The 27009-nt window shown below is 40.3% G+C and overlaps 1 protein-coding gene across 2 annotated transcripts in view; it reads left to right on the forward strand.

Annotated features, from left to right (window-relative positions):
- ZMAT4 (zinc finger matrin-type 4) overlaps positions 1 to 27009 on the forward strand; it is a 332769-nt gene that overhangs the window by 58457 nt on the left and 247303 nt on the right. For both annotated transcript variants that reach the window (XM_090258117.1, XM_090258116.1), the window contains exon 2: positions 11993 to 12098. In XM_090258117.1, coding sequence (XP_090114243.1) covers positions 11997 to 12098 — 102 coding nt within the window. In that variant the 5' untranslated portion in view covers positions 11993 to 11996. The remainder of the gene's footprint in view (positions 1 to 11992; positions 12099 to 27009) is intronic.

Genomic DNA, 27009 nt, shown 5'->3' on the forward strand with positions numbered 1-27009 from the left:
GGAATTCTTTTCCAGCCATGTCAAGCTACCAGTGTACAAGTTAGTTAGTTAAAATAATGCTACGTAAGTCCTGGAGTCAGTGGCTTAATGCATTAGAATTTCATTTCTCAAACGCATGAAGTCCAGTTGGACACCAGGGACTGGGGACATGGGGCTCTATTCCATGTAGTCATTCAGGAACTCAGACTTTCAGACATCCTGCCTTCTTTGACATATGGCTTCCATCGTTGACCAGGGTATCAGTATCCAGCCCGCAGCAGGAGGGAGAGCAGATAGATGATGAGGCAGCAGGCATTTAAGGGCCAAGCCTAGACGTGTGCACATGACCTTTGCCCATAGTCCATCAGCCAGAACTCAGTTATGTGACACACTTACTGCAGGAGAGAGTGAGAAATTCAGCCTAATTTTTTTGTGGCTGGGGGAAGGGGCAAAACAACAACAGCAACAAACTGTTTCTGTCACAGACAGTGTGGAGGACTGGTTTCTAGAAAATCATCTCTCATCATTGATGCACACACAGTATCTGTCACAGCTCCCTCTCTCATTTACCATCTGTAATAGCAGAATGGGCGGACCTATGACACCTTCCAAAGCAAGGTTAAGATCTGGCAATGACTCGCGTCTATCTAGCTACATGCTTCTCTCTCATCCTGCCCTTCTGAAGAAACCATCATCCAAATCCTGTCCTCATTTATTTGTGCCAAACATTTTAAGAGTTGTATTGTGTCTACGTGTATCTCCAAGATGTATCTATTTCTGTTTTAGTTGTTTCTGACCTTATAAAAAGAACCTTTGACTTACCTTTTTCAAATATTAGATTGCTAGGATGCATCTGTAGTCTGGTATGTCTCCATGCTTCACTTACGTTGTAATTACACCTCAATTTAGTCATCCACTCTTCTGTAATGTGCATGTGGGCTGATTGCAGGCTTAGCTCTTCGAACAATGCTACTCTCATCACCCTTTACATGCCTGGTGTTGTACATGAGCAAGAGTATTGCCTGCAAACTGGGAGTGCAGCTGCTGGGTTGTTTAGCCTAATGAGATAATGCTTTCAACTTACCCTCCTGTCAAAAATTTATAAGAGACCCCATATGTCCATACAACTTCATCAACACTTAAGATAGCCAGCTAATTTAATTTTTACTAAGTCTTTCATTATTAATGAGCAAAATACACATACTTTTATATGTTTGACTGCCCCTGGTAGCTGAATTCCCTAAGCTATATTTTCAGTACTTTTTGCTGAACCCCAAAGCAAGAGGTGTCATCAGGTCGCAAACCAGTTCTCAGATCAGAAAAGAAGTTCTGACAAAACAATTTCATGGAACAGGCAGACCTGCACACAGGCCTTTGTCAGTCTGTGGGTGGGCAGCCCCTAACTTTGCAATATTTTAATTCCTGTGCCTTCCTATCTTGGCCACTCTATATACTTATAATGGGCTTTGCAATTGTGTTGAATTTTGGAAAAGGTAGTGGACAAATGTCGACCCTGGAGAAGCCCAGTCCAGTTAGTGTGCTGTAGTGGAAAACGGAGCTGAACGCGTCTGCTGGCTGACTGACAGCCCCCGCAGCAGCCTTGGAGTGTGGATCGAAATAAAAGCAATAGTGTTCCCTGCAGCAGCTCATTCCGTCTCATCTGTGCCTTCCTCTGCAGTGGGTACAGGTGCAGCGCTGCGCCTGAGCCCTAGGTGTGAGAGCTGCATTTAAGTCTGCCCTCAATCTGTCTGGTTTCTAGGGGCAGTTTTGTAAAGATAAATCATGTAAACAAGTTACAGTAATGGAACACTTGTTTATAAACTGTGTGTTCGAAGGCTTGTATCCAATGTGAAAGTGAAAGGTCTTATCTTTTAGCTTGTTGAGCAGGCACAGGGAGCTAGCACGCTGGAAAGTGGGGAATCTGCGTCGGCATCCCTCCCCTGAGGGGTGGGGTGTTGGGAGCCTGTTCTTAGAATGTGAGTGGCTTTTCCGCCTGGCTGCACAGCCCTTTAGTTTGATGGAATGAGCAAAGGAAAACACAAGAGGTACCTTTTACTCCCCCATCTTTTCTCCTTCCCTCTCCTCCTTCTCTTTGTGGACTAGTGATCCTTCCTTCCTTCCTTCCTTCCTTCCTTCCTTCCTTCCTTCCTCCCTTCCTTCCTTCCTTCCTTCCTTCCTTTCTTTCTTTCTTTCTCCCTCTCTTTCTCTCTTCCTTTCTTTCATTTTCTCAGCCTCTGGCTTTCCTCCTGTGATGGGTGCTGTTTTTGCTTTGACTGGAAGTGATAAAGCAATGGGAAATTCAAGCTCTCAGCCCACCACTCATGTCACCCCTCGGAAAGTATAGACAGAGAAAGAAAATGCTTCTGACCCACTGTGACTGGCACAGGGGCTGGAGTTTACCCACTCATATCTTACAAACGCAGACAGTGTTTTCCTTGACAAGAGCACTCCATCATGCTGCCTGGACCTGTCAGTCAGCCAGGTGCAGTTGAGCTCAATGCTTTATTGCCAGGGTTCTCCTCAAAGCAGCTTCCAAAAGGGCCCTTGGAACCCAGACAGAACCCATCGGCTTTCACCCTTTGAAATACCTTCTTAGCTCCCTCTTCCTCCATCCCTAATCTCTACTGTTAGGTGGAGGCAATGGTTCAGTATTAAAATCTTAGTGAAGACCATTGGACCAGGGGGCAAGAGAAAATCCTAGAATGACATGTGGGAGAGCCAGAGCCACTGTCTATTAGCTGGTGTGAATAGTTTATGTCTAGGAAGAGACAAGAATCCTGTCCATGTTTACGAAGAATGGTATATACTGGATCCCAGTATGTGAACCTTCTTTGTGAGACCAGTACCATGCACATAGTAAATGCTCAATAAAAATCATTTAATGAATATGGGGGCATCCTAGTGAGGTTGTATAATGTCCTGGACGTGGGCAGAGGCCTTTTGGTGAATTCAATAAAAAAATCTGAGGGGCTGGAGAGTTCTGAAGCGTTGGGCTCCATTCATGACCCTGGAGTCTAAAACTCAGATGTGTACATTCAGACAAAGAAAAAGGGGCTAGCATAGGGAAGAATGACAAGGAACCAGTTACACAGGTGTTGGGGGATATGCTTACAGCTCTCCTTCCCAGATGTCATCAGACTAGCCTGTGCCATGTGTGAACAAGACTGACAGATATGGTTCCACCACCCAGGGCTGTGGGTGAGGCATGTATGCCCAGCAGTGGCAGATGCCTCTGAGTCAGGAATCACAGAGCTTGGTTTTACATGTGATGAAAATGGTGCCATTAAAAGGCAATTATTCAAGTGGTGTGAGTCAGCTATGCAGCTCCTGGCGATGCCAAGCAAGAGAAGAGAGTGGCATGCAGAGTCTCTCTCTTTCTCTCTGCCTCCCTCCCTCCCTCCCTCTCCTGCTCTCTCTCTCTGCATGTCTCTTTAAACAAAGCTCAGAGCTCAGGCTGGAAAACAGAGCTTGCACCTGCATGTGGATGACGCATGGCGAGGGGCCTGGACTGCCAAATTCCTTTATCTGAGCAACACCAGGAATGGGAAAAGCAGCATCAGACCAGAAGACAGGGCTCATCCTGAGAAACAGGGAATCAAAAAGATTCTTCAAGTGGGTCATGCGCATGACCTTCATTCTGATTCAGCCACCTCACAGGAGGTTCCGGGTTTCCTGGTCTTACAACCTATGGGGTGTATGGTGAATTAAAGGGAACTGTGGGTTGGCCTCTTCAGGCCCTGAAAGCTAGGTTTCAGCCATCTACTTCATCTCTGCTGCTCTGTGCTCCTCCCTGCCCCCTTTCTCTCTGGCACGATTTCATGGAAGAGCAATATGCTTTCACTTGTGGAGTACTTTTCATGTTTTTTTTTCTTCCTTCCCCCTAAGGTTGCTTGGTCGGCTGCCATGGCAACCAGCCCAGCATCACCCACCTCCACGTGGAGGCAGATGTGAAAGGGACAGGACAGTCCCTGCTTCCAGCTCATCCTCTGCAGCTCCTGGGTTTGAGCTTGCGGGGGTGGTGGTGGTGGTGGTGGTGGGTCACTGTGGAGATGTGTGCTCAAAGCTTTTTCTTTTTGTTGCTGGGGAAGCTAGAAGAGGAGTTTTAACATGACCCAGTAGGTAGGACAGTGGTAGAACGTGAAAGGAGAATGGAGCAAAGGTCAGGCCACCAAAACTGAATTTCGGTTCAGGAGCCCTTTTACAGGTGGTATAACAACTCAAAAGGATCACAAGGGAGCAGACTGAGGCTTGTTTGATTTGTGCTGATAATGGCCAGCCCTGGTTCTGATAACTTTCCCCTTTCTGAGCAGAGTTTGATCCATCCCAGTATTGATAAAACAAAACAGAACCATGTCAATAAGTTTTGGGGGTTTAGTAAGTTTTAAATGTGGTAGAATTTTGTCAGCAGTGATATGCCTCAAATCTGCTTCATGTTCATAACTGGGGAATGGTTCCTTTTAACTGGTGGCATTTTTAGTCTGTCATTCAGCTCATCAAAATTGAAGGAGACAGAAGCACAGTGGACACTGGACACAGAGGACCAGAGTTGCTGCAAGTGGTGGCTTTGGTGGGTGAGGGTGGGCATCGAGTGGTGGGTCCCAAAATGGGTGAAGAGGAGCCAGCCAGACTAGTCAGAAGGGTGCCGTGGTGTTTGAGGGTATGAGGCCCAGTGCAGAGGGTGGGGCAGAAGTAGGTGCCTTATCTGAGGGTGAGGAGGTCACAGACTCTGTGGATGTGCAGGCAGCAGCAGGGCTAGCCTGTCTGGGAGATGACAGCACTCTCCGGCTTGATTCATGTAAATCTGGGGAAGTAAGTCTACACCCTGAGGTCAGGAGCAGCTTCCAAGGCTCCACCTGGACTGCAGGAGCTCTCCAGCATATTAATTCTGGGCAGGATGTCCGACCCTTCGCTAGACAGGCAGTAGGAGAGCAGACTGAAGGGCTTCTGTGCCGAGTTCAACCACAGGGAGGCAGCCTGGCGTGAGGGCTGGCTGATGGGCACTGTCATCCCTGGCTGGCACACTTGACCGCCACGGAGGAGCGGTGCGACCCCCGAGTCATTATGCAGCTCCTTCACCTTAGTTTCTCACCTAGAAAATGAGGGTGATTCTGCCTGTCTCTGCAAGGGAATTAAACCAGGTGGTTAATCCCTTAGCACTAAACCTGGTCCAGGAGCAGCACTTAAGACATTTATAATAGTGAAATAAAATCTGTATTCCTTCTGGGTCTAGACCCTTTCATGAAGGTTAAGCACTATTAGGGGCATCTTTAGAGAAGCCACAATCTCTAATACTGGCCATATGGTTCACAAAGGGACATGGAGTGACAGTCTGGAGATTCAGAAATCTGCTCCTCAAGGCAAGAGCAGCTCTTTGGTTGAAATTGCCGTGGGTCTTAAGTCTTATTTTTATTTTATTTTTTTAATTTTATTTTTTGGTTTTTCATTTACAGTTGTCCCATTTTTCCCCCATTGCTCCCCCCACCCAGCCCACCCCTTCTCCCACAGTCATATCCCTCCCCGTTGTCTATGTCCATGAGTCATTTATACACATTCCTTGACTAAACCCTTCCCTTACTTATCCCCCTTCTCTCCCTCCCCCCTCCCCCTCTTGACTGTTTTTCTGCTCCTTGTCCTATTTAGTTCATTTGTTTATGTTGTTCTTTAGTTTCCTGTATTAGGTGATTAAGTCTTATTTTTAAACGGCTAGTGAGGAGAGAGAGTGGGGGGAAAGTAGGTTATTAGATCTTATAGGTGAATTTTATAGTGGAAATGTCCAATTTTACTATAATGACAGAACACCCACTGGTGGAGATCACTGAGCCAAGGGCTTCTCTCCGCGAGGACCTAGGGCCAAGGAGATGACACTCTGGGGAGCATGACTGTAGGTGACCATCTCAAGGTTACCACAGTGAGTGGCTATGGGTCCAGACAGCTGGGATGCATCCAGTTTTCGTATGGTGTGTGCTTCCCTCTGTGTCCCCCAGGGAGCAAGCAGGTCACGGCAAGAAGAGTACTAGTGGGCGAGAGAGAAGGTGGGACTGAATTCTCATCAAACTGTCTTTCTGCCAGTATTAGCACCCACTGTTAACAAAAATAGGTTTTAAATGCCCATGAAGCAAGGGGTCCTCACAGGCATAAGGCCCGAGTATCAGCCAGCAGTAGAATTCAGTGGAAATGAGCCATATTTGTAAATGATATTGTTAATACAAAAGAGAAGGCCTATGATGGCAATAAAAGCTTTGATTTCAGCACACCAACTGTGTTATTTCCCCCCTTAGTGTGAATGTGGATCTATTTATTTCTCTGCTTGAATATTTGCAGCATCCCTCCTAAAAATGAGAATAATAAAAATAATATAAAATTAATAATATTCATAATAATGGTGGTAATATCTGTTTTTGAGTGTGTGTCATATGCCCCAGTCTTTGCTAGATTTTTTTTTAAATCTACATTGCCTCTAATCCTCACAATAGCCCTGGGATAATGTTTCAGATTTCACAAATGAGGAATGAGGAAGAAAGGGCTCAGGGAGGATATATAACTTGTTCAAAAACCTGGTTGGCGAGTGACCAACTTGGATTTGAACTAATGTCTTTTTCCTCTGAGGAGCCCTACATGGATTTTGGGATCTTTGAGTCTGAAGCTATTTTAACACTTATCAGAAATGAAGTGGAATGAAGAATATTACTCTTTGTCATGAAGCCTCAATTTTCTCTGGGTTTTCAGCTTGTGTTCCTGAAATCTGCTCTTGAGACGCAGGAAGAAGCAGAAAGGAAGGCTTCATATCTGCATCTGAAGATCCTGCAAAGGCCATTCCTTGCATCTTGAGAAAAGTTTTGGGACCTGCCCCCCCCCCCCGCCCCCCCGTCTCTCCTCCTTCCATCGGCATCTTGAGCTTTGTGGACTCTTCTTTCCCTTACATTCTGCTGCCACCTTACTTTATGTTGCATAATCTTAAATGAGCCCTACCCATGCCCCTTGTATTGATCTTTCCATGCCTACTTGTGGTAAGATTTTTCTCTGTGCCATGAAGATAATTAGCTTTTGAGTCGGAACCCATTTTCCTTCACTCTACTTCTACTCATCCTTAAATGTTCAACTCTTGTAGAACTTCTTTGAAGAATTTCTTACAATCCTGCTTGTCTTCTCAAATCCCGTAGCACTTTTTACTGTCCAAATTACACTTGCTATCTGTGCTTTAGTTATTTGTGTGTATCTCTTCTCACTCAATAGTTCATAATGATTTGGAAGAGAGGAGCTGTGCCTTCTGCTATTATCTCTGTGCCTCATACATTGCAGATGCTCGACAACCATTGTTAAATAAACAAGCTCTTCTCTATATTTCCTTTACTTGTTATACCTAGCTATACTTCAGAGTCTTATACTGTCACTGCTACACCCTTAAATAGATCTCTGTATAGGGACCTGGGGCAACAAATGAAAATCTGATCAGACTCCTGTTCTAATACTGTCTCCAACTCCACTCTGGACTTCTTTACTAAAATACAGGCAGACTATTTTCTATGGGTACTCAAGAGTGATGGAGAGGTTATTCAAATCTTCAGTGTTTGCTTTGGAATGTGCCAGGGTGGAGAGCACTGAGGAAGCTCTCATTCAGATCTGTTTCAGATCCAGAAAATCAAACTTATCAAACTCCTACCTTCCCCCACTCTTATCTCTCTCTTCTCCAGTTCCAAGGACTCAGAGTGTAGCACAGTCAGTATGTTTCTAGGGTGGAGGTCACCACAGATTGACTCTGATGGGATTGTAGGATTGACCAATAAGTGGTCAGTGGCTTTGCCCTGTCTCTCATCTAGCTGCTGATTCAGAGCCATGGACAAGCTTCAAGAAAGGTTATCAGGTTTGCCTTTTTCTTGTGAGCTCACCTGTACTTCCTTCCTAAGGCCAGAGAAGCCAATAATCCTATTCTAAAGGAGCCAGGGGCGGTGAGCAACAGGTAGCCCCTCCCCCACCTTGGGAATTTCACTCCTTAAATGGTAAATCAGTCCCTTTAGCTGTTTAAAGCGACCTACACAAAAAGCTCTCACGCACAAACCATGCTGATACTTGTCCACTAATTCTCTCCCACTGGAATTTAACTCATTGTATTCTATTTGGGCCTTGTAAATGTCAAAGGCATCTGTATTGTCCTTTTACTGTAAATTGGCTTGTACGAATCAATATTTTTATATGCAAACATATATATAAAGTAGTGAAATAAAGCCACGATATTCTCTTCTTCCTTTGGATATCGTTTTTAGTACACAAATTTTATATTCTGCCTTTAAAGCTATTTTTGCTGCACGGCTACTTTCCCAAGACTCAGACTCCTATGGGCCCCACTTGGTCTGACATGTACCTTGAATATCCTTTCACAGTATTTGATTTCTGCAGTCAGTTGTATAATGAGGAAGGAGTGTGCAGTGAGTTTGTAGATTTCTGTTAACCAGGTCACCCATGAATCTATTTTTGTGCGTTTCTTTATTAAAAATAGCAGGGAACAGGATAATATTTAAACACAACTACTTATAGGAGCCTAGCTTCAAAACTACACCTAATAAGTCTTCTCCTATTTGGCATTTCAAAATGTTGTACTACATTTTCCCATCATCAAAGCAGCTTTTCTCCTTTTGCATTTTGAGATGTGAGTAGAGACCATTACCAATGACAATGGATTTTTTGGGTAGTCATATGAATTTGTGATTCTCTGCTCCACTTAGACCATATCTGTAATGTTTCATTTAGTTCTTGGCACTGCCTTTGAATATGGCCCTAAAGAAATAGACACAGAACAAAATGGTGAGGAAGGTCAGGGAGTGGGAATAGATAGAAGAGAGTTGTATTCAAACACTTGAGGGAGGATATCTCATGAAAAAAGAGAGTAAAATTGTTCTGTGCTGTACCCGAACACAGAATCAATGAGTGTAATCTATAGCAGGACCGATTTTGATGCAACCTAAAAAGTACCTAACAACTAGAGTTGCCAGATTCTCTGGAATAGGTTGTCATGTGAGATAATGAGCCTCTAGGCACTTCAAATGTGGGACTTTAGGTTGACTGGGCTGTCTGCCAAGAATGATGCTTCCAGAAAAACATGTCCACTTCAGCTATGAGAGTCAGTGGTCTTTACTATTTGGCATTACTGGGGGAATTGAAAAACCAGTGGTACTGTTGTTTCTTAGAAACTGAATCCTTTTAAATTGCTTAATACAAATGCCTTGATCTACGGTGGCAGCCAAGGCCCAGGCAGAAAGTGGGTTTGGAAGTTGCTAAGGCAGGCATTTTTTTATTCCAGGAACATACTTTACTTATGTGGTCCAGCTGTTTAGTTGGTTTCAAAAATCCATCAAAATGGAGCACAATCTTTCATTTTGTTGCTTCAATCAAGACTTAGTAACCTCTGGTTGAAGGTTGAGGCTTCAGGATTCTCTTCCAACATGCCTCAAGACCTCTCCAAATAAGACCATAGTAATGAATCAGACGAAGCTGCACCAAATTCACAGAAGATCAACTGAACATCTTCATCAAAACATTCAACCAAAAACCTTACCCAGGTTACACTACCAAGCAAAAACTTGCTTTAGAAATCAACACTGAGAAGTCTAGAATCCAGATTTGGTTTCAGAATTGAAGAGCTGGGCACTGAGTCCAGAAAAGATCAGAACCAGAGGAAGAATTAGAAGTGTCATACCAGCTATAGTTCCTCCCAATTACACACCCTCGTCACAACCTTACAGACAACCTGTACCTTGGGATTAATTCCAGACAGCAACTTGCTAGGGAAGCTGGGGTTCCAGAGCCAAGAGCCCAAATTTGGTTTCAAAATCAAAGATCTCGATTCATGTTGAGAGAAAAAGAGAACCCATTGAGCCTTTAGAACAGAAACAAAACCAGGAACAAGATCTCTGGCATGATAGAGCTCAAGGTACAGAAACTACATACAAAGGCACCAATCTCATTACAACTGTCTTATTTCTCTGAAGCCGTAACAGGATGGAGCAAGAGACAAATCAGTATATTTGATGTCATCAACCTGGGCTCCAAATCTCTTTCACACTTCCTGGGAACATACTCTTCTCAGCATACATTCAGCTTCTTCAGAAGTTGAGCCTTCTAGAGATAGTAAACAGGACTTCAGGAGGCAGACAGATATAAGGCACCACACAACCTTACTGGTGGAGCCTGGCTCCACAGTTTAGCAGATGTCAAGGACCATGAAAATAAACTTTTTCATAGCATTAAAAAAAAAAAAAAAAGACTTGGCTAACATCTTACCAACATCAGTATATTATTGAAAGTGTGATAACACTCCCTTTCAAATGAAGATAATTTTACAGTTTATGTAGTATCTTCTCCTGTTGATATTCACCACAATTCTCTAAGGAGGCATGAAAAATATGTTCTACATTTTTATAGGAGGGAAAGTGAGACCTACAAGGCTTAGTGACTTATCCAACATCACACGGCTGGCAGGTAGCATTAGACCTGGGATGGCTCTGGAGTGTGGAAATTGGAATCATGCAAACTAGGTAGTATTTATGGCCATGCCAATTATCAACAATGTGAAATGAGGGCATTTGAATAAGATGAACTCCAAGGTGCTCACCTATTGTTTGAAATTCTCTTGCCTCTTCACACCGCATGTTGTCTGGCACAGTTCTTCCTTTTTGCCTGGCAGGAAGGAGGTAAAATGAGCAAAGTTTGTGGACTGAAGGAAAACATTCTGATGCATTGGTGTGTGTTTCTGGAGTGTCAACATCACACTTCAGCTGCTATAAGACACCTTTCTGCCAGATCACTTTCACAAGCTGGGACCCTTGGCAGTATTTTGATTTGGGGTTTGAAATTTGAAATATGTTGATATGTACCTTTGTGGTATGGAGTGGTGAAGGTGGTCTTTGTGAATCTCACTAACTCTAGATATAGAAGAGTCAGAAGGAATGGCGAGGACTCCATATTTTACAAGGTATATGCTAGCAAGGAAAGTTGTAATTCAGTATAATTTTATTTTGTAATTTTTAAAGTATAGCTGTTAAAATTAGATTTCATGCTGACTATAAAGCTCTTTATAAAGCTCATATGTATTACATGTTCATTGTAGAAAATTTAAAAATAAAGAAAATTACATAGACAATTGCCTATAATATCCCAAAGATAACTGTTATTAAACTTTTGTTAAAACTTTCTGGAATGATTTTTATGTACCCATACATATTTTAAATATTTATTTATTTATTTATTTATTTATTTATTTATTTATTTGCGAGAAGAGAAAGGATGGAGAAAGAGAGGGTGAGAAACATCAATGTGAGAGAGAAACAGCATTGGTTGCCTCTTGTATGCTCCCTAACTGGGGACCAGGCCCACAACCCAGGCATGTACCTTGATCAGGAATTGAACTTTTGCTCTGCTTTGCTAGATGATGTCCAACCAACTGAGCCACACCTGTCAGGGCCCTATACATATTTTAAAATGAATTTAGTATAATACTGTTCATATTGATTTGTAAACCTTTTTTGTTGATAATGATAAAATTTTTATTTCACTAGATATTCTTTTTAAAGAAGTATTTGATTTGAATTTACATTTGGGAGTCACCCAGTGTTCTAGTGTGTGGATGCATCAAAATTCATTTAACCTATTTCCTATTGTTGTGTATATGAGATGCTTACAATGTTTTGTTAACATAAAGCCGTATGTGAAAATATCCTGTTCTGTAGTTCCTTGAGAGTGAGAGCATTAGGTTTAAATCTGATTTATCAAACAGAGAAAACAAAATCTGAATTTCCTTTTTCACAGGACAAGCAACTCTATTGGGTATTTATGAGAAAATTATGCACTGTATCCTTACTATGGTTAATTGAAATGGCGACATCAAAGGTTTTGGGAGAGCTTCCCCATTGCTACCATCATTGGATCTGTTACTGTGCTTTTGGCTTTTTCACACAGTTAATGTCTTGCATAAATATCAAAACAGTGGACTCATGTTTCTTTTCTGTTGATTCTCCTTTAGCCTGATGAAGTCCTCCGATATTGATCAGGATTTATTTACAGACAGTTACTGCAAGGTGTGCAGTGCACAACTGATATCTGAATCTCAGCGCGTGGCCCATTACGAGGTAAGGATTGATTTTCCCACTCAGAGTTTGCAATCGGAAGAAAGAGTAGCGTCCGTCATGGTTGTAGGACTATAGGGTACCCCCTTCTGGAGTTGGGGCAGATTTTAAGAACTACAGAGTGGCTTGAATCTTTGTAGTCTGAGCTCAGGCCAGGAGAAATATGGATGTGTGGGATTGGGAGTGAGGGCTGGGCATGTCATTTTCAGGCCCTGGCTGCTTCCCAGATTCTGTTTCTTTCCTTTGTACCTCGGCCCCTTGAGACTCAGTGGGCTTTCTCTGCTTGTTAAATCTGTCATTGCTCATCCCTCAAGTTCTTTTCAGGGACACAAGGCAGGGTACATTAGTCCCAGCTTCTCTTTTCTTCAGTGACCCTGAAGATGAGCTCAGAGGCCCTTTGTTCCTCACTGTAGGGAAACATGGCAACATCAGCGATTCAGTACCATATTCTTTCCCCCAGGTGGCTGCTGCCCTAAATGTGTCCCCCTGCAGAGTTTTAACAAGTTCTAAAGCCCAAGTAGTCTTAAAGAACATAATTCGGTGGCTTTGGCTCTTTAGGGTGGAAGAACAATTGACTGCCTTTAGACCCTCTATTGGGAAGAACGGATGAGAGAAGAGAGGTTGGCTACTATCTGAGGAGGGAACCAGGTGCCAGGCATGAAGAAAAGGGAAAGCTGGGCCCCTCAGAGGCTGAGTGCTGCCCAGGGCATGTTTGCTGTTCAAGAGAACACATACCAGAGGGAACATGAGGTTTTCTTTTCTTTGTTTTTATTGAAATGTATTGGGATGATGTTTGCTAATAAGACTATTTAGGTTTCAAGTGTACATTTCTGTGGTACATGATCTGTATATTGCATTGCGTGCCCACCTCCTGGAGTCAAATCATCTTCTAGTGCCATATATTTAACTCTCTTTACCCTTTAGTACCCCACCCCCCTTCCCTCTCCTAATTACCATACAGTCTGTGTCTATGAGTTTCAGTTTTATATCCCACATATGAGTGAAATCATTTGGTTCTTAGCTGTTTCTGACTGACTTATTTTGCTTAGCATGATATTCCTAGGGTTGATCCATGTTGTCTCAAAAGGCAGTATGTCATCTTTTCTTATGGCTGAGTCATATTCTATTGTATATATGTGCCGCATCTTCTTTATCTAGTCCTCCACTGAAGAACACTTTGGTTGTTTTCATGTCTTGGCCACCATGAATAATGCTGCAATGAACATAGAGGTGCATGTGTCTTTGTGAATAAATGTTTTCAAGTTTTTTAGGTAGATACCCAGAAGAGGGATTGTTGGGTCATATGGTAACTCTATTCTTAATTTTTTGAGAAAAATGTCCATGTTTTTTCCATTGTGGCTGTACCAGTTTACATTCTCACCAGCAGTGCATGAGGGTTCCTTTTTCTCCACAATCTCTCCAACACTTGTCATTACTTACCTTGTTGATATTAGCCACTCTAACAGGTATGAGATGGTATCTCATTGTAGTTTTGATTTGCATTTCCCTAATAGCGAGTGAAGGTGAATATGTTTTCTTATATCTGTTGGCCATTTGTATGTCTTCTTGGGAAAAGTGTCTGTTCAGGTCCTCTGCCCATTTTTAAATTGGATTGTCTGTCTGGTGTTGAGTTTTTATATATTTTAGATATTAATCCCTTGTCAGAGATATTATTTGCAAATATCTTTTCCCATTTGGTTGGTCGCTTTTTGTTTTGTTGGTGGTTTCTTTTGCTGTGCAGAAGCTTTTTAGTTTGATATAGTCCCAATAACTTATTTTTGCCTTTACTTCCCTTGCCTTGCGGGTCAAATTCATAAAATGTTCCTTATGACCAAAGTCCATAAATTTAGTACCTATGTTTTCTTCTCTGTAATTTATTTTTTCAGATATTATATTTAGGTCTTTGATCCATTTGGAATTAATTTTTGTACATGGGGATTAACTATAGTTTAGTTTTATTCTTTTGCAAGTGGCTTTCCAATTTTCCCAGCACCATTTAATTTTCAACTATAATAATTTGTAATTTTAGGTTGGAGAGCTTAGCCAACAATTTTCTTTTTGTCTGACAAGTCTGACAAATGCCAGTTGTCACTGTCAGTCAGAAAACTCCTCTGAGCCTCAGAGTCCTCTGTGCACAATAAAAACAATAATAATAACATGTACACACCCAGAATCACAACAAACTGACCTTTTGTACCCCTCAGGGTTTTGTGATAATCCAGCGAGACTTATTGAAATAGTATTTGTGCAAATGCTTTGGAAGTTGTAAAGTGTGTCATACATGCAAAATTATATTGTATTTTATTATTAATTCTGTTGTAGCAATATTTTGTTGAAGGCAAATGAAACTTGCTCTTCAGAGAAAACTAAAAAATCAGTTTATGAAAAAAGTATATTCTTTTTTTCAAGAGGCAATTGAATGTGAGAAGTAAATATGAATTCTGAAGAATTACCTAATATGGAAGATATCCATCTTTTGAAATTAAGAACTATAGTTTCTGTGGATATTGCTTTATAAACACACATGGTTTTATTCATTTGATTCCCCAATTAAGGAAGACCAGAGAATTTATCTTTGCTTTGAAAGTCCATAGCTTCCAATTAGTACTTTATCTTCCTCTTTTACTTGACTATTTGTGCACATTTTAAATCTTTTTCATGGATTCTTGAGGACAGGAAGAGAATTTTATTCATATGATCTTTCATAATTCTTGGAACAGTGCCTGCATTTCATAGATGCTCAGTTAATGTTTGTTTATTAAAATATCCCGGTGACAATGTTCAGCCCTGCTTTGTTGTTACCTGAGCTAAAAAAAAAATCTGAAAATTGAAAACAACGGAATTATTTCTTAAAAGAACAAAATCTTGGCAGCTCAATTAAGGGTTTAGTTCTTTGAACTCAAAGTTTCCTTTTCTTCACACTGTACTCTTGCTGTGGCACAGTTTAATTATTTAGAGGATTTGTTGCATGTAACAGATAAAGAAAAGAAAGCAATTACAATAGATCTGCAATTAACAATGCTACACATCATTAAAACAACATTAAATGCATTCCCATTAACCATGGATGACAACTCTGAATGATGTTTCACTCCCTGCCTCCAGGCAGAGGTGAGGCATTTCCTTCAGTGAGAAATGACATGTGTGTTTTTGCTGCAAAGCTACCTTGTGTGTACAAAGGACACATTCAAGACTGAGGCCACCTTATGCAATGAAGCTGGTCTTCCAGCTTCAGTTAGGAGAATTCCCCAGTACTTCATCTCTAAAAGGGTGTCTTCTATCAGATGATGCTGAAGGCCATTTGAGAATTGACACCCTGATTCTATTAATCTCTCCCCTCCCTCTACCACATCCTCTCTGCTGGAATTGCATATAGGGTCCAAAGTTCCACTCAAATCATTGGACATGTTGTCATACTTAATCTCAATGCTCTATCACCGATTTATTGCTTTAGTATAATTTTACTCGTCAATTCAACCAGATAATATTTTTAGCTTCCCTATGGAGCAAATCATTGACAAGCCACTGTATACTTTCTGCATGTCCAGAACTATTAGTGCTAGTTATTAAAGGGGGTTCTGAAGCTCCATGAAAAATAGTCTCTGCCCCAAGAAGATTATAAACTTTGTTGGAAGGAAAAGCTACGAATAGTTCAGTGTGGTATAAATGTGTGTATGACACTGAGAACATAATCTGTAGAGTTCTACTGCCTGCTCCGAAGGAGCTGCCGATTTACTTAGATATAAACAGAACATTATTTCTCCTGTCCATTTGGCTTTCTGATATATTCTACATTCTACTGTTAACTTTTTAGATATTTGGATATTGCAAATCAAAAAAGTGAATCATTACCAAGAGCTATTATGGTAAAAAAAGACTTGTGGGGAATGTCATGAATTATTTAGACCTTCATAGGTAGGTTAAGTGTAGAGGTTCCTGGAATGAGAAGTCTTGGTATCTCCAAGAATCACTGAGGAGGCCCGGATGGCTGAACTGCAGGATTTGTGTAGGGAAGGGAGTGAGCAGGAGCACGTATAGGTAGGGGTATAAAGAGAAGGGGTGTTTGTGGATTTCTTAGGCACTTGGGAGCATGTCAGTATAATTGAGCATTTCTGAATGACAGGCCATTGATTGTGGTCTAGGTGTATTGTGAAAAGAACAGTTTTTGATATGATTTATGCCATGAGACTAGTGTGCTAATCCTCTGAAGCAGGAGAGAAAAACCTAGCAGATGGGTTACTGCCTAACAACTGCATGCACCATTTAAAAGGCTGAACCTTTGTATAGGAGGACAGAAAAACCTAATATATGTCTAACGGACCAAACCCTTTCATGCTGTACTTTTAAAATCTCTTTTGCATGTGAAGTCCTGAGATGAAAAAAAGGGAAATGTTAAGACATTATTATTTTTTCTACTTGCTAAGCATTAATAACATGTTAATGTTTTGGTGGAAACTATAATTAGATGTTATCTCTGCTCACTGGATGAACAGTCTGAATTAATAAAACAAGTAGACACAGACAGAGGAGGGAGAACAAGCTTTCAAATGAGAAGGACTAATTATTACAGAGGTTAGAAATAGTTTCCCACTGAGGCCACTTGTGTAGTTTGCTGTAGTTTCAAGTGGCTAAAGAATAATTTTCTGCAACAGGAAAGAGTTGATTGCATGAGTGAGAGTGATTTTTTTTTTTTTTTTTTGCATGTAGAAAGAAGAGGATTTGTATAGGGAGGACCATGAGAAATGAAACCAAAAAGACAGAGAGCTTGTTTTTTTTTTTTTTGAGTGAAGCTGCAGGCAGAAGATGAATAAACAGATCTAGAAGGAAAGATCTTATTAGGCAGGCCCAATGAAGCCGGCCATAAATGTGCCAACCCCTATTGCTTACTTCTTCTTGTCAACCCTAATATCCCTTGTGTTGCTATGTCAAATGGGTACATAGTCCCTCTCTATATTGTGGTTCACTTATCGCGGCCTCAATGTATCGTGGGATTTTTAAAAATATTATATTTAATTATTTATTGAGGATTCTTTGCTATATCGTGGGATTTTGCAGTACTGTATAAGTATGTTGTTAAAGTTATGTAGGTTTAAGAGTGTAGAATAAATGTAAGGTTCCTACTTCACGGGGGTGTGGGGGTGTGGGCAGGCAGTCTAGAACGTAATACCTGCAGTAAGTGAGGGAATACTGTAATTAATTGTACGTTGTGAAATCAGTGGCTCAGGTGTCCTGGCACCTCCAAACCAGAATGTAAGCTTCTTGAGGGCAGACAAAAGTCATGCATTGAGTCTTTTCATTCATTCCCACAGCACCCACCACAGAGCTTTGCCCATGGCTGTTGCTCATTGGTGCACTTAGGGGCTGATGAAGAGTTTGGGGGTGGACCTGGAGGAGGAAAGCAATGGGTTGGATTTAATGGGAGCATTGATGGGTGTGCCCGAAGAGGCATTGGTTTACATTGTGAGTCAACCTGTACTCAGGAGCTGACCTTCAATGTATAAGCGATGGTTTTGTAGTTATTGGAAAGACAATTTTCTAAACTGATGAGGTATCTTTCCAACATCTCTGCATCTTGAAGTAATGTCAATCCTCATTAGTCCAGCAGGGAATCACAGAATCCAGTGTTGTTCTCTTGTCAGTGTAGCAGCAGGCACATTGAACCTACTGAAATAGGTTTTTCCTCTTTCACTTGTTTTGATTGCCTTCCAAAAGAACTTTGGCCTTCCCTAGCTTTCTTTTTAATCCAGGGAAGAGCCAAAGGGCACTCTTCTGGTCTCTTTAATAATAGATGGGGTGTGAGTACTTTGTGGGTAGAGACAAGGTAAAAATTTAGGTACCTAATATTTGCTGATTAAAGTGTCACGGCTTTCTGGTACTGTAATGCCTTTAATGTCTTCTTTCCCTTAATCTCTCACACCTTCCTCTCTACTTTGTTTTTCTTTTTTCTTTTTCTAGCTGCATGAGTTAACACGCAGGCTGGACAACTCCTTTCCTATGTATGAGAATTGTAGGTCAATGCCATTTTGTGTTTCTGCAGCCCATTAGTCCTGCCAGGTACTACATTAAATGGACTTGAGTACTGTCAGGGCTCATTGGGTCCACACTCATCCTGGGTATTGCAGAGGTGTGTGCTCCAGGAGATGCACGTGTTAACTGGGTGAGAACAATAGAGGATCTTTATAGCAGGATTCCTCTGAGGATACCTTATTTGCACTTTACATCAAGAATGACTATTTCAGTATCTTCAAATCTCTTGCAGTCACGACAAGTTTAATTTCTTCTGGATGCTGTTAATAAACTTATTGGTGCATTTGTGCAGGCAAAACAATTTTGTTACCATTCATAATATCAAAGGATTTAAATCTATTTCTGATTGTCTGAAAATCTTGAACCTCTGTTCCTTGACTATTTCATTAAAGAATCTTGAGATTCTATAAAATTTGTAATTCTTAAATTTTATATTGTTTTATTTTAGCAGGTCCAGTCACTTTATCTTTTATCAGTTATTATTAGTCAAAGTAGTTTATTGCAACACAAAAATGAATGGTTCATAGAGAGGCTTCAGTGAAGTAAACAATAGTAAGCTGAAGAACACTTAATTTGGGGCAATATACCCATTGGCTAAGAGCAATCGTCAGATGGTGTGTGTGCTCAATGGTCATTGGTTAAAAGTAGTAGAGTACACTCTGCTTCACGAATTCTCATTTGCTGAGAGCATATGATGTTTTTCACTGGATTTTGGGAGCCAGGCTACATTCTTCCATTTGGCTAGAATTCAATCACATGGTCCCACCTAACTTCAAGGGAAATTGGGAAATGTAATTTAAATGTGCTGGAAAACGAAATGGTTCAACAAACACATAGAGTTATCTCTGCCACCATCTATTCCTCTGGTAACCAAATAGCCGTTTCATTCTTTCCCTAACATATAGGGCAACGCACTGCTCTCTAAGGGACAATTTTAAGTTCCACCCAGTCACTGATGTGGATGTGATTCCTTTTGATTCAGCGACTTATGAGCTAAAGAGAAATGTTTCCTCTCCTCTTATACTTTAGAGTAGTAGTGGTAACATTTCCCATTCAGAAAAAAGGAGAAGAAAGAGAGTAATCACTGGCTCGTAGCAAAGTTGGCATCCTGCAGGGCATGCATTGTGAAGACTGTCTTTCCAGGAAGTGAGGGAAGTTTCCCAAATAGATTCTGATCTTCCTCTTTGGGAGGGACTTTCTTGTTTATTTTTCTCTCTGGGCTCTGGCTCAGCCCTCCAGCCCTTCACATTTACTGTGCTTTCTGTCCACTGTCTTTCTTGCCACAACTGAAATAGATCTCGGATCTTGGACTGCCAGCATTTATAGCCCATTTCCTGCCTGAGATTGATTGAAGTCCTGCATATTCAAAGCTTTTCTAGTTCAAGATCATAACTGCTTTAGTAATACAATTCTTTCAATAACACAGAAAGCTTCTGAGTATTTTTTTTTTTTTTTGGTTAGAAAACACCATGTGTCATAACCATGCAGTTTTTTTCCTGGACACAATTTCAAGGCTGTTTTCTTATTTTATTGCTTCCTCACCTCTGTGCCTCATCTATGTTTCAGTTTAATGGTGGCCACCTTGAGGTTATCAAAAAGTAGGTGGAAGGACTGCACCTTTAATCTAATTTTTACCGAAGGCCTGAGCCACAGTGTGTAATTGAGAAGTCTCACTGGGTATTCAACTCACAGTGTCTTTTAAAATAACATCTCTTCCTTTTTGGTGACTGGAAGCAATTGGTAAATTGACTTTTCCAACTCTCTAAGTCCCAAATTTCTGGAATAACAATTTTTTATTGTTTTGTGCTAATGTGCTGGTTACACATTATAGTTCTTTGATTCTTTCATTAAAAATACTGACCAAACATCAATAACAGACAATGAGTAACGCAGAATATTCATCATGTGTTCTGTTTTTTTTTTTCTATCCTCTTCTAGAACTATAACCATCACCTTGCAAAGAACCATCCAGTTCTAGAACTATAAGAACAGTAGGCAGGTGATCTGCCTTCAATGGTATTGTAGGCAAGAGCTTTGCCAGTGTTTTGCCACTGTTGAATCTGGATCTGCTATATCTGTACCCTCCCTCCTCACTATCTGTTAAGCCAATGTCAAATATTCAGGTTCTTTGTTATGGGAGAATCCCAATTTCTAAGACAAAGAAGGCTAATGGATAACAAACAGACTCAGCATTTTAGAAATAAAAATATAAGAAATAAAAATTTATTTCTTGCTCATATTATAGCTCATTGTGGGTTAGCAGAGGGAGATTTTGTGCCACATAATTCTTTAACATACAAGCTGACAGAGGTTCCACCATCTTTGCTCCTGATATTGCTGTGGCTATTAAAATCCAGCTGGCTCCTGAGGGATACTGATGGACAATGTGGGTGATTGTGCAGAACATTTTAATGGCCAGGCCTGGAAGTGGCAACATTTTATCCATCCACGTTCTGCTGACCAGAACTCAATATGTTTTATTCTTACTGCATGAGGAGCTGGGAATTGTGGCTTAGCTGGGTGCACAGGAGGAAAGTGGAACTGGTTTGGTGAGTGCATAGCATTGTCTCTGTGCACTGGATGTGTGACACTGTAGGGCGCATCATGATTAGGGCCTACTCTGGGATACTGAAGATGGGGAGCTGGCGCGGAGAAGAAAGAGAAAGAAGGAAAAGGCTGTGATTCCTAGAGGGAGTGGTCTTGGCAAATGAACAGTAAAACAACTCTGGAAATCAAGTGTCTGGGGCTGCCGTGAAGTTGATGTCTATTTCATTACAGTGTCATGGAGGCAAATGAAAAGACAAAGGATAATATACTATCAAATTAGGGTTTTCTCTCTCTTCCCCAGACTTAATTGGTCAAGTACAAAGATTTCCAGTTGGAATTGGGAGCCTGCGTACTGAGTGGCACATCTGACTTATAGGGTTCCCTCTCTATGTTGTCTTTTGGGGTCCAGCCTTCCTGTCTCATCTCTCAAACCTTGAGCTCTGCCACCCTTGGGTAGTGAATGGCCTGCCCGCTCCTCAGTCAGCTGGTCCAAGAGCAACCTCCGGAGTGGTTCTTCAACTGCAAGCTGTGGTTGAGGACATGTCCTTGGTATCAGTGCCTTTGAAAGACAGATGTCTAAGAGAAATTTCTCTTTGCTCTCCCTTACAAGAAGGGGCTCCTTTCCTGAGAGGATGGCTCATTACAGGCACTCGATTCTCTGCTTGTGTTTCCTGCTCTGTTTTAGCCACCAAATTCATGGTTATGTCCATCTATTAGACAGGATTCTGTGTACATATTTATTGTGCTCACTTCACCTCTGGATATTACTTACCTTCCCCTGTTTCATTTTAAGTCCATCATCTGTCAATCTTTTATTTTATCTTTTTTCATTAGATGTAGATACATTTTGGTATGTCTTTTTAAAGTCTTTGAAGAAAATAGTCGGTATAAATGTGTAAATAATTAATATTTTTATTTTAACAATTTTTGAAGAGGCAGTAAATTCACATGATTTGAAATTCAAAGAGTATAAAACCATGTATAATGGTAAAAGTCTCGTGCTTATTCCTGATTCTCAGCTACCCAGTTCTCCTTCTTAGATGAAACCCACTTGAAAAAATTTTCTTTAAAATATTCTATGCATATAGATGCGACTTAATTTTTAAATGTATTTTTCACAAATGGCGACATGCTATGCCCTCCATTTTTATTTAATTATGGCACATATTCTCATTATATGAATGTATAATGAATAAAGACATATTTACTAACTTGACTCATAACTTGTTGGTAGCCTTGATAAAACTCTGATAGAAGGGAGACTTTCTCTGTGAACACTTGTTTGGTGAAGCACATACCAGCTGCATTTCAGATCCTGAACTGTACTGATTGGTTATTGACAGTGACAATTTTTTTTCCAGTTTTCAATTCCCAGCCTTCACTTGAAAACATATGCATTTCTCGCCTTGAAGTCACTGAGCCATCTGGATTTGTTGATTTTTTAAGAAGATATTAGCACACAGGGGATTCTTAAAGGCTAATGACCTAAGTAGTGGGCTTGTGTTAATCTAATCCATGTGTCTTTGCCTACATGGCTTCTGATGCTTAGAGAAGGTGTTGAGGATAGCATGTTCCCCTCCTTTGTGCTTTGAAAATGTAATAGGTTTATTTAGGCTTTTACTGAGATGATTTAATTTTGAGTAGAATTTTTCTAATTTCAAATTCCATCAGTTTCCTTGGGGACCACATGAAGAAATAATTGCAGCTAATCAGGAAGGACCCATTCCACTTTCCTATTGTTGCGCCTGCGCCTGCTGCTCCTTGCTCCTTGCCCAGTCGTTTAGATCTCTTTGGCCTCTGGGATAGTCTTTGGTACCCTTATGCCAACTGCTGGAAAGGCTCTTATGTTCAATCTCTATTGATTCAAATATAGAAAGAGTCCTTCCTTTCTTATCTTGGAAAACCTAAAGGCAGTTTGAAAGTTTTATATTTTACTAAGAAAATGTAGAACGATTCTTTTCTATTTCTGCTACAAATAGTCTTCTTCCTCTTCTTGCCTTGTGTCACAAGTTTTGCTCCTGACTTGAGAAGTTTCCATACCTTTTGGTCCAAGAAATGAATCCTACTCATTTCTGTTTCCATTAGCTTTTTTTTTTTTTTGTAGCTATTGACTTACTGTTAATAAGTTTATCTCCTGAAAACTAAACCTCTCCAGGTTTGGTCCTAAAAAAATGCCCCTTTTCTTACTCCCCAGTTTTCTGTGGCCCTAAAGCCAGCTCCCATTTTAATTTTTATTAAAATTTTTTTCTTTTATTGATTCCAGAGAGAGGGGAAAGGAGAAAGAAAGAGAGGGAGAGAAAGATCAATGTGAGAGAGAAACATCAGTTGATTGCCTCTTGCATGTGCTCTGACCAGGGGTGCTGAACTCACACTCAGGGGTGTGTCCTGATTGGGAATTGGACCCGAGACCTTTTTTTGGTTTGCAGGATGGTGCCCAACCGACTGAGCCACACTGGCCAGGGCTAGAGCCATGTTTAATGTGGGGAGCCCTATGGAGTGTTGCCATTTGCTCTAAAGCCTCAAAGTAACATCTTTTCCCACTCCATAGAAAAGTTCATTCTTTCTTTGGGCTCACATGCTCAATTCCTGTTTTCCTTTCCATGAAGTCAATTCACTTTCAGTTTATCCTCAGAGCAGGCAGAGCAGGCTTGAGTTATGAAAAGAGCTTTTGGTGGACTCAAGGTCAAAAGGCCTGCATTGTAAGTACAATCTTAGTTAAGCCACTCAACCTTCCAGATTTTAGTTCTTCTGTAACATGAGAAGATTGGGGCCTTCTTTCCTTTTATCCCCTCTCCTCATGCCCATCATCTCTGCATCCCCGTAGTAACCATTTATTAAGATTGAAATGTTTTTTATTTGCATACAGTTCTTTAACATGTGTATTCCTTTGTGAATATGTATATTTTAAAATAATTTTTATTTTAGTGTAGTTTTAGACTTACAGAAAAGTTACCAAATAGTATAGTGTTTCTAAATACTCTGACCCAGTTTTCGCTACTGCTAACATCTTGTGTTACTATGGTACATTTGTCAGGGCTAATGGTCCAATATTGATATATTATTATATAATATACATTAAAAAGTGTGCAGCCTGTACTTTATTCAGATTGCCTTAGTTTTTACCTAATGTCCTTTTTCTGTTCTAGGATCTCATCCAGGATTCCACGTTACATTTAGCCATTAGCTCTCCTTAGGCTCCTCTATCTAGACTGTGATAGTTTCTCAGATTTTCCTTGTTTTTGATTAAGTTGATAGTCTATTTTGAGGATTACTGGTCAAGCATTTAGTAGGATGACCCTCACGGAGAGTTTTTTTTTAATTTAAAAAATATCATCAGACTGTGGTTATGCATTACCGGTAGGGAAGATCACAGAGTTAAAGTGCCTTTTTCTTCAGATCATATCAAGTTATCATCATGACTTATCACTCTTGATGTTGACCTTGACCTATCTTCTAGCTCTAGGTAGTGTTTGTGAGGTTTCTCCACTGCAAATGTACATTTTCTGCCTTTTCTTATTATACTCTTTGGAAGGCAGTCATTATTCATAGAGTAGTCATGTATTTTTAAATGTATACTGGTGGCATTGTGATGTGAATCTCATTTTTATCTTGCTATTTCATTAAGCAGTATATTTCTAAGAACAATCCTATACCTGTGTCTACTCTCTTACTCCTAACACTGTACAACCTTCCATAGTGAGCATTTGTCATATTTTGGTTTTCCCCATCCCTGCAAGGATGTATACTTGGATTGCTTCCAGTGCTCGACTAACCAAAGCAGTGCTGAGGCAAATGTCCTTAAACATGTTTCCTAAAGAACCTGTGTGACAATTTATATGATATGGGCATACAAACAACAGTGAAACTTGTGCCTCATAAGCCAAATGAATCTGACTAAACCTCATTCAGAAGAGGGTTGGTACATGAGTGTTCCCATAGCCACAGCTCTGCCAGTAAATGGCTTTGTTCAGGTTTCTCATTTTTAACAATCTAGATGATATTTATATCTTACTATTTCTTTAATTATTATAAAGTTTGAACACCTTTATGTTTACTTATTAACCTTTTTGTTTTTCTTTACCTTTTGGTGATTTGTGTTCATGTGCTGTGTCTCTTTTTCTATTCTCTTATTTTTCTTTTTGATTGCCTTGTATATTCTTTGTTGGATCTAGACATTGAAAATATTGTCTCCCATTCAGTCATCTTCTTATAATCTGTTCATGATGGCCTTTATTAATTTTATTTGTTAAATTTGTTAATTTTTATGTGATAAATTTAATAAATATTTTACCTTACTGTTTATTTAAGAATTCCTTCTTATTGAGACTTCCACTCAAGATGAAGGTGTAGGTAGACATGCTTTGCCTCCTTGCACAGCCATAAGAATGGTCACAACTAACCTCAAAACACCCAGAACTGCCAGAAAAACCAACTGTATGGAAGTTCAACAACCAAGGATTTAAAGAAGAAATATTCATCCAGATGGGTAGGATGGACAGTAATGGGGAGCTAGGGGTGGAGAGGATGTGGTGTGGCAGTGGTGAGGTGGCAGCGGTGGTGAACAGGTGGTCCCACATTCACATGTGGTAGATAAAAAATTGAGAGGGATACCTTGGGAGCAAGCAATCCTAGCTCCAGGCCAGACTGCACAACCCAGGGTTTGAGCACTGGGAAAATAAATCCTCCTAACTTCTTGCTGTGAAAAGCAGTGGAGGTTGGGGTGGTGGAAGAAACTGCCAATCTCTCAGGAGAGTCTCTTTAAAGGACCTCATGTCCCTGGAACACATGCAAACCCACCCACTCTGGGAACTACCATCAGGGCAACAGCCAGTGAAATAAAGGAAAATCCTCAGGGAACCAATAGTGAGAGGAAGGAAGCTGGGGTTAAAATCAATGATTTTGATCATAAGGAAGAAATAAACAGTTAACCAGAACAGAATGAAGAAACAAGAATTCAAAAAAAAATAAATAAATAAATAAAGAGAGATTAAAAAGCCTCTGGGATGTCTCCAAAAGTGCCAACATCTGAACTATAAGAATGCCAGAAGGCAAAGAGGAAGAGCAAGAAATTGAAAACTTACTTGAAGATATAATGAAAGAAAACTTCCCTAATGTGGCAAAGGAAGTAGACATACAAGTCCAGGATGCAGAGAGATTCCCAAACAAGTTGGACCCAAAGAGGACCACACCAAGACACATCATAATTAAAATGCCAAAGGTGGAAGATAAAGAGAGAATCTAAAAGCAGCAAGAGAAAAACAGAGGGTTACTTACAAAGGAGTTCCCATTAGACTATCAGCTCATTTCTCAAAATAAACCTTGCAGGCTATAAGGGACTGGCAAGCAGTATTCAAAGTGATGAAAAGCAGGGACCTACAACCTAGATTACTCTATCCAGCAAAGCTATCATTTAGAAAGGAAGAGCAGAAAAAGTGCTTCCCAGACAAGGTAAAGCTAAAGGAGTTCATCATCACCATGCCCTTATTATATGAAATGTTAAAGGGACTTATGTAAGAAAAAGAAGATCAAAACTATGAACATTAAAATGACAACAAACGACTATCAACAACTGAATCTGAAAAATGAAAGTGAAAACAAACTAAGCAAACAACTAGAACAGGAACAGAATCATAGATACAGAGGGTTATTAGTGGGGAGGGGGAAGGAGGAGAATGAGGAAAAATGTATAAGGATTAAGAAGTATCATTGGTAGGTTTAAAATGGATAGGGGCATGTTAGAAATAGTATAGGAAATGGAGGAGCCAAAGAAGTTATATGCATGACTGATGGACATGAACTAAGAGTGGGGATGGTTGGAGGGAAAGGGAGTACTGGGAAGAGAATGGCAAAGGGGGGAAAACTGGGACAAATGAAATAGCATAATCAATAAAATACACTTTAAAAATAGAATTCCTTCCCACTGATAGGTCACAAAAATTAAGCATACTAGATTGTGTTAATTTGATACTTCTAATTGTCTTTAACTCTTTTTAGAACCTATCTTTATATATTGTGTAAGGAAGAAAGCCACTTTAATTTTTGTCTACACAGTGAATGAGTTTTTCTATCACCACCTATAATTCATATTTTCCCCATAATTTGTGGTGTCATGTTTACCATATGTGAATTTCCCACATGTACTTGACTTTGAAGTAGACCTTTATATTCCGTTCTGTGATTCTATTTGTTTTTATCTGGGTGAGTACATACTTTATTTACTTACTAGGCCTTGGTGTTATGTCTTCATATTTGAGAATGACAGGTCACATCTCTTTTCTCTTCTATTTCAGAGTTTACTTAGCTGTTTGTGGAGTGTATACTTTTGTTGTTGATATATGGT

This window comes from Furipterus horrens, unplaced genomic scaffold, assembly GCF_987537825.1.
Source record: "Furipterus horrens unplaced genomic scaffold, mFurHor1.1.pri manual_scaffold_12, whole genome shotgun sequence".
In the NCBI taxonomy this organism is placed as follows: domain Eukaryota; kingdom Metazoa; phylum Chordata; class Mammalia; order Chiroptera; family Furipteridae; genus Furipterus; species Furipterus horrens.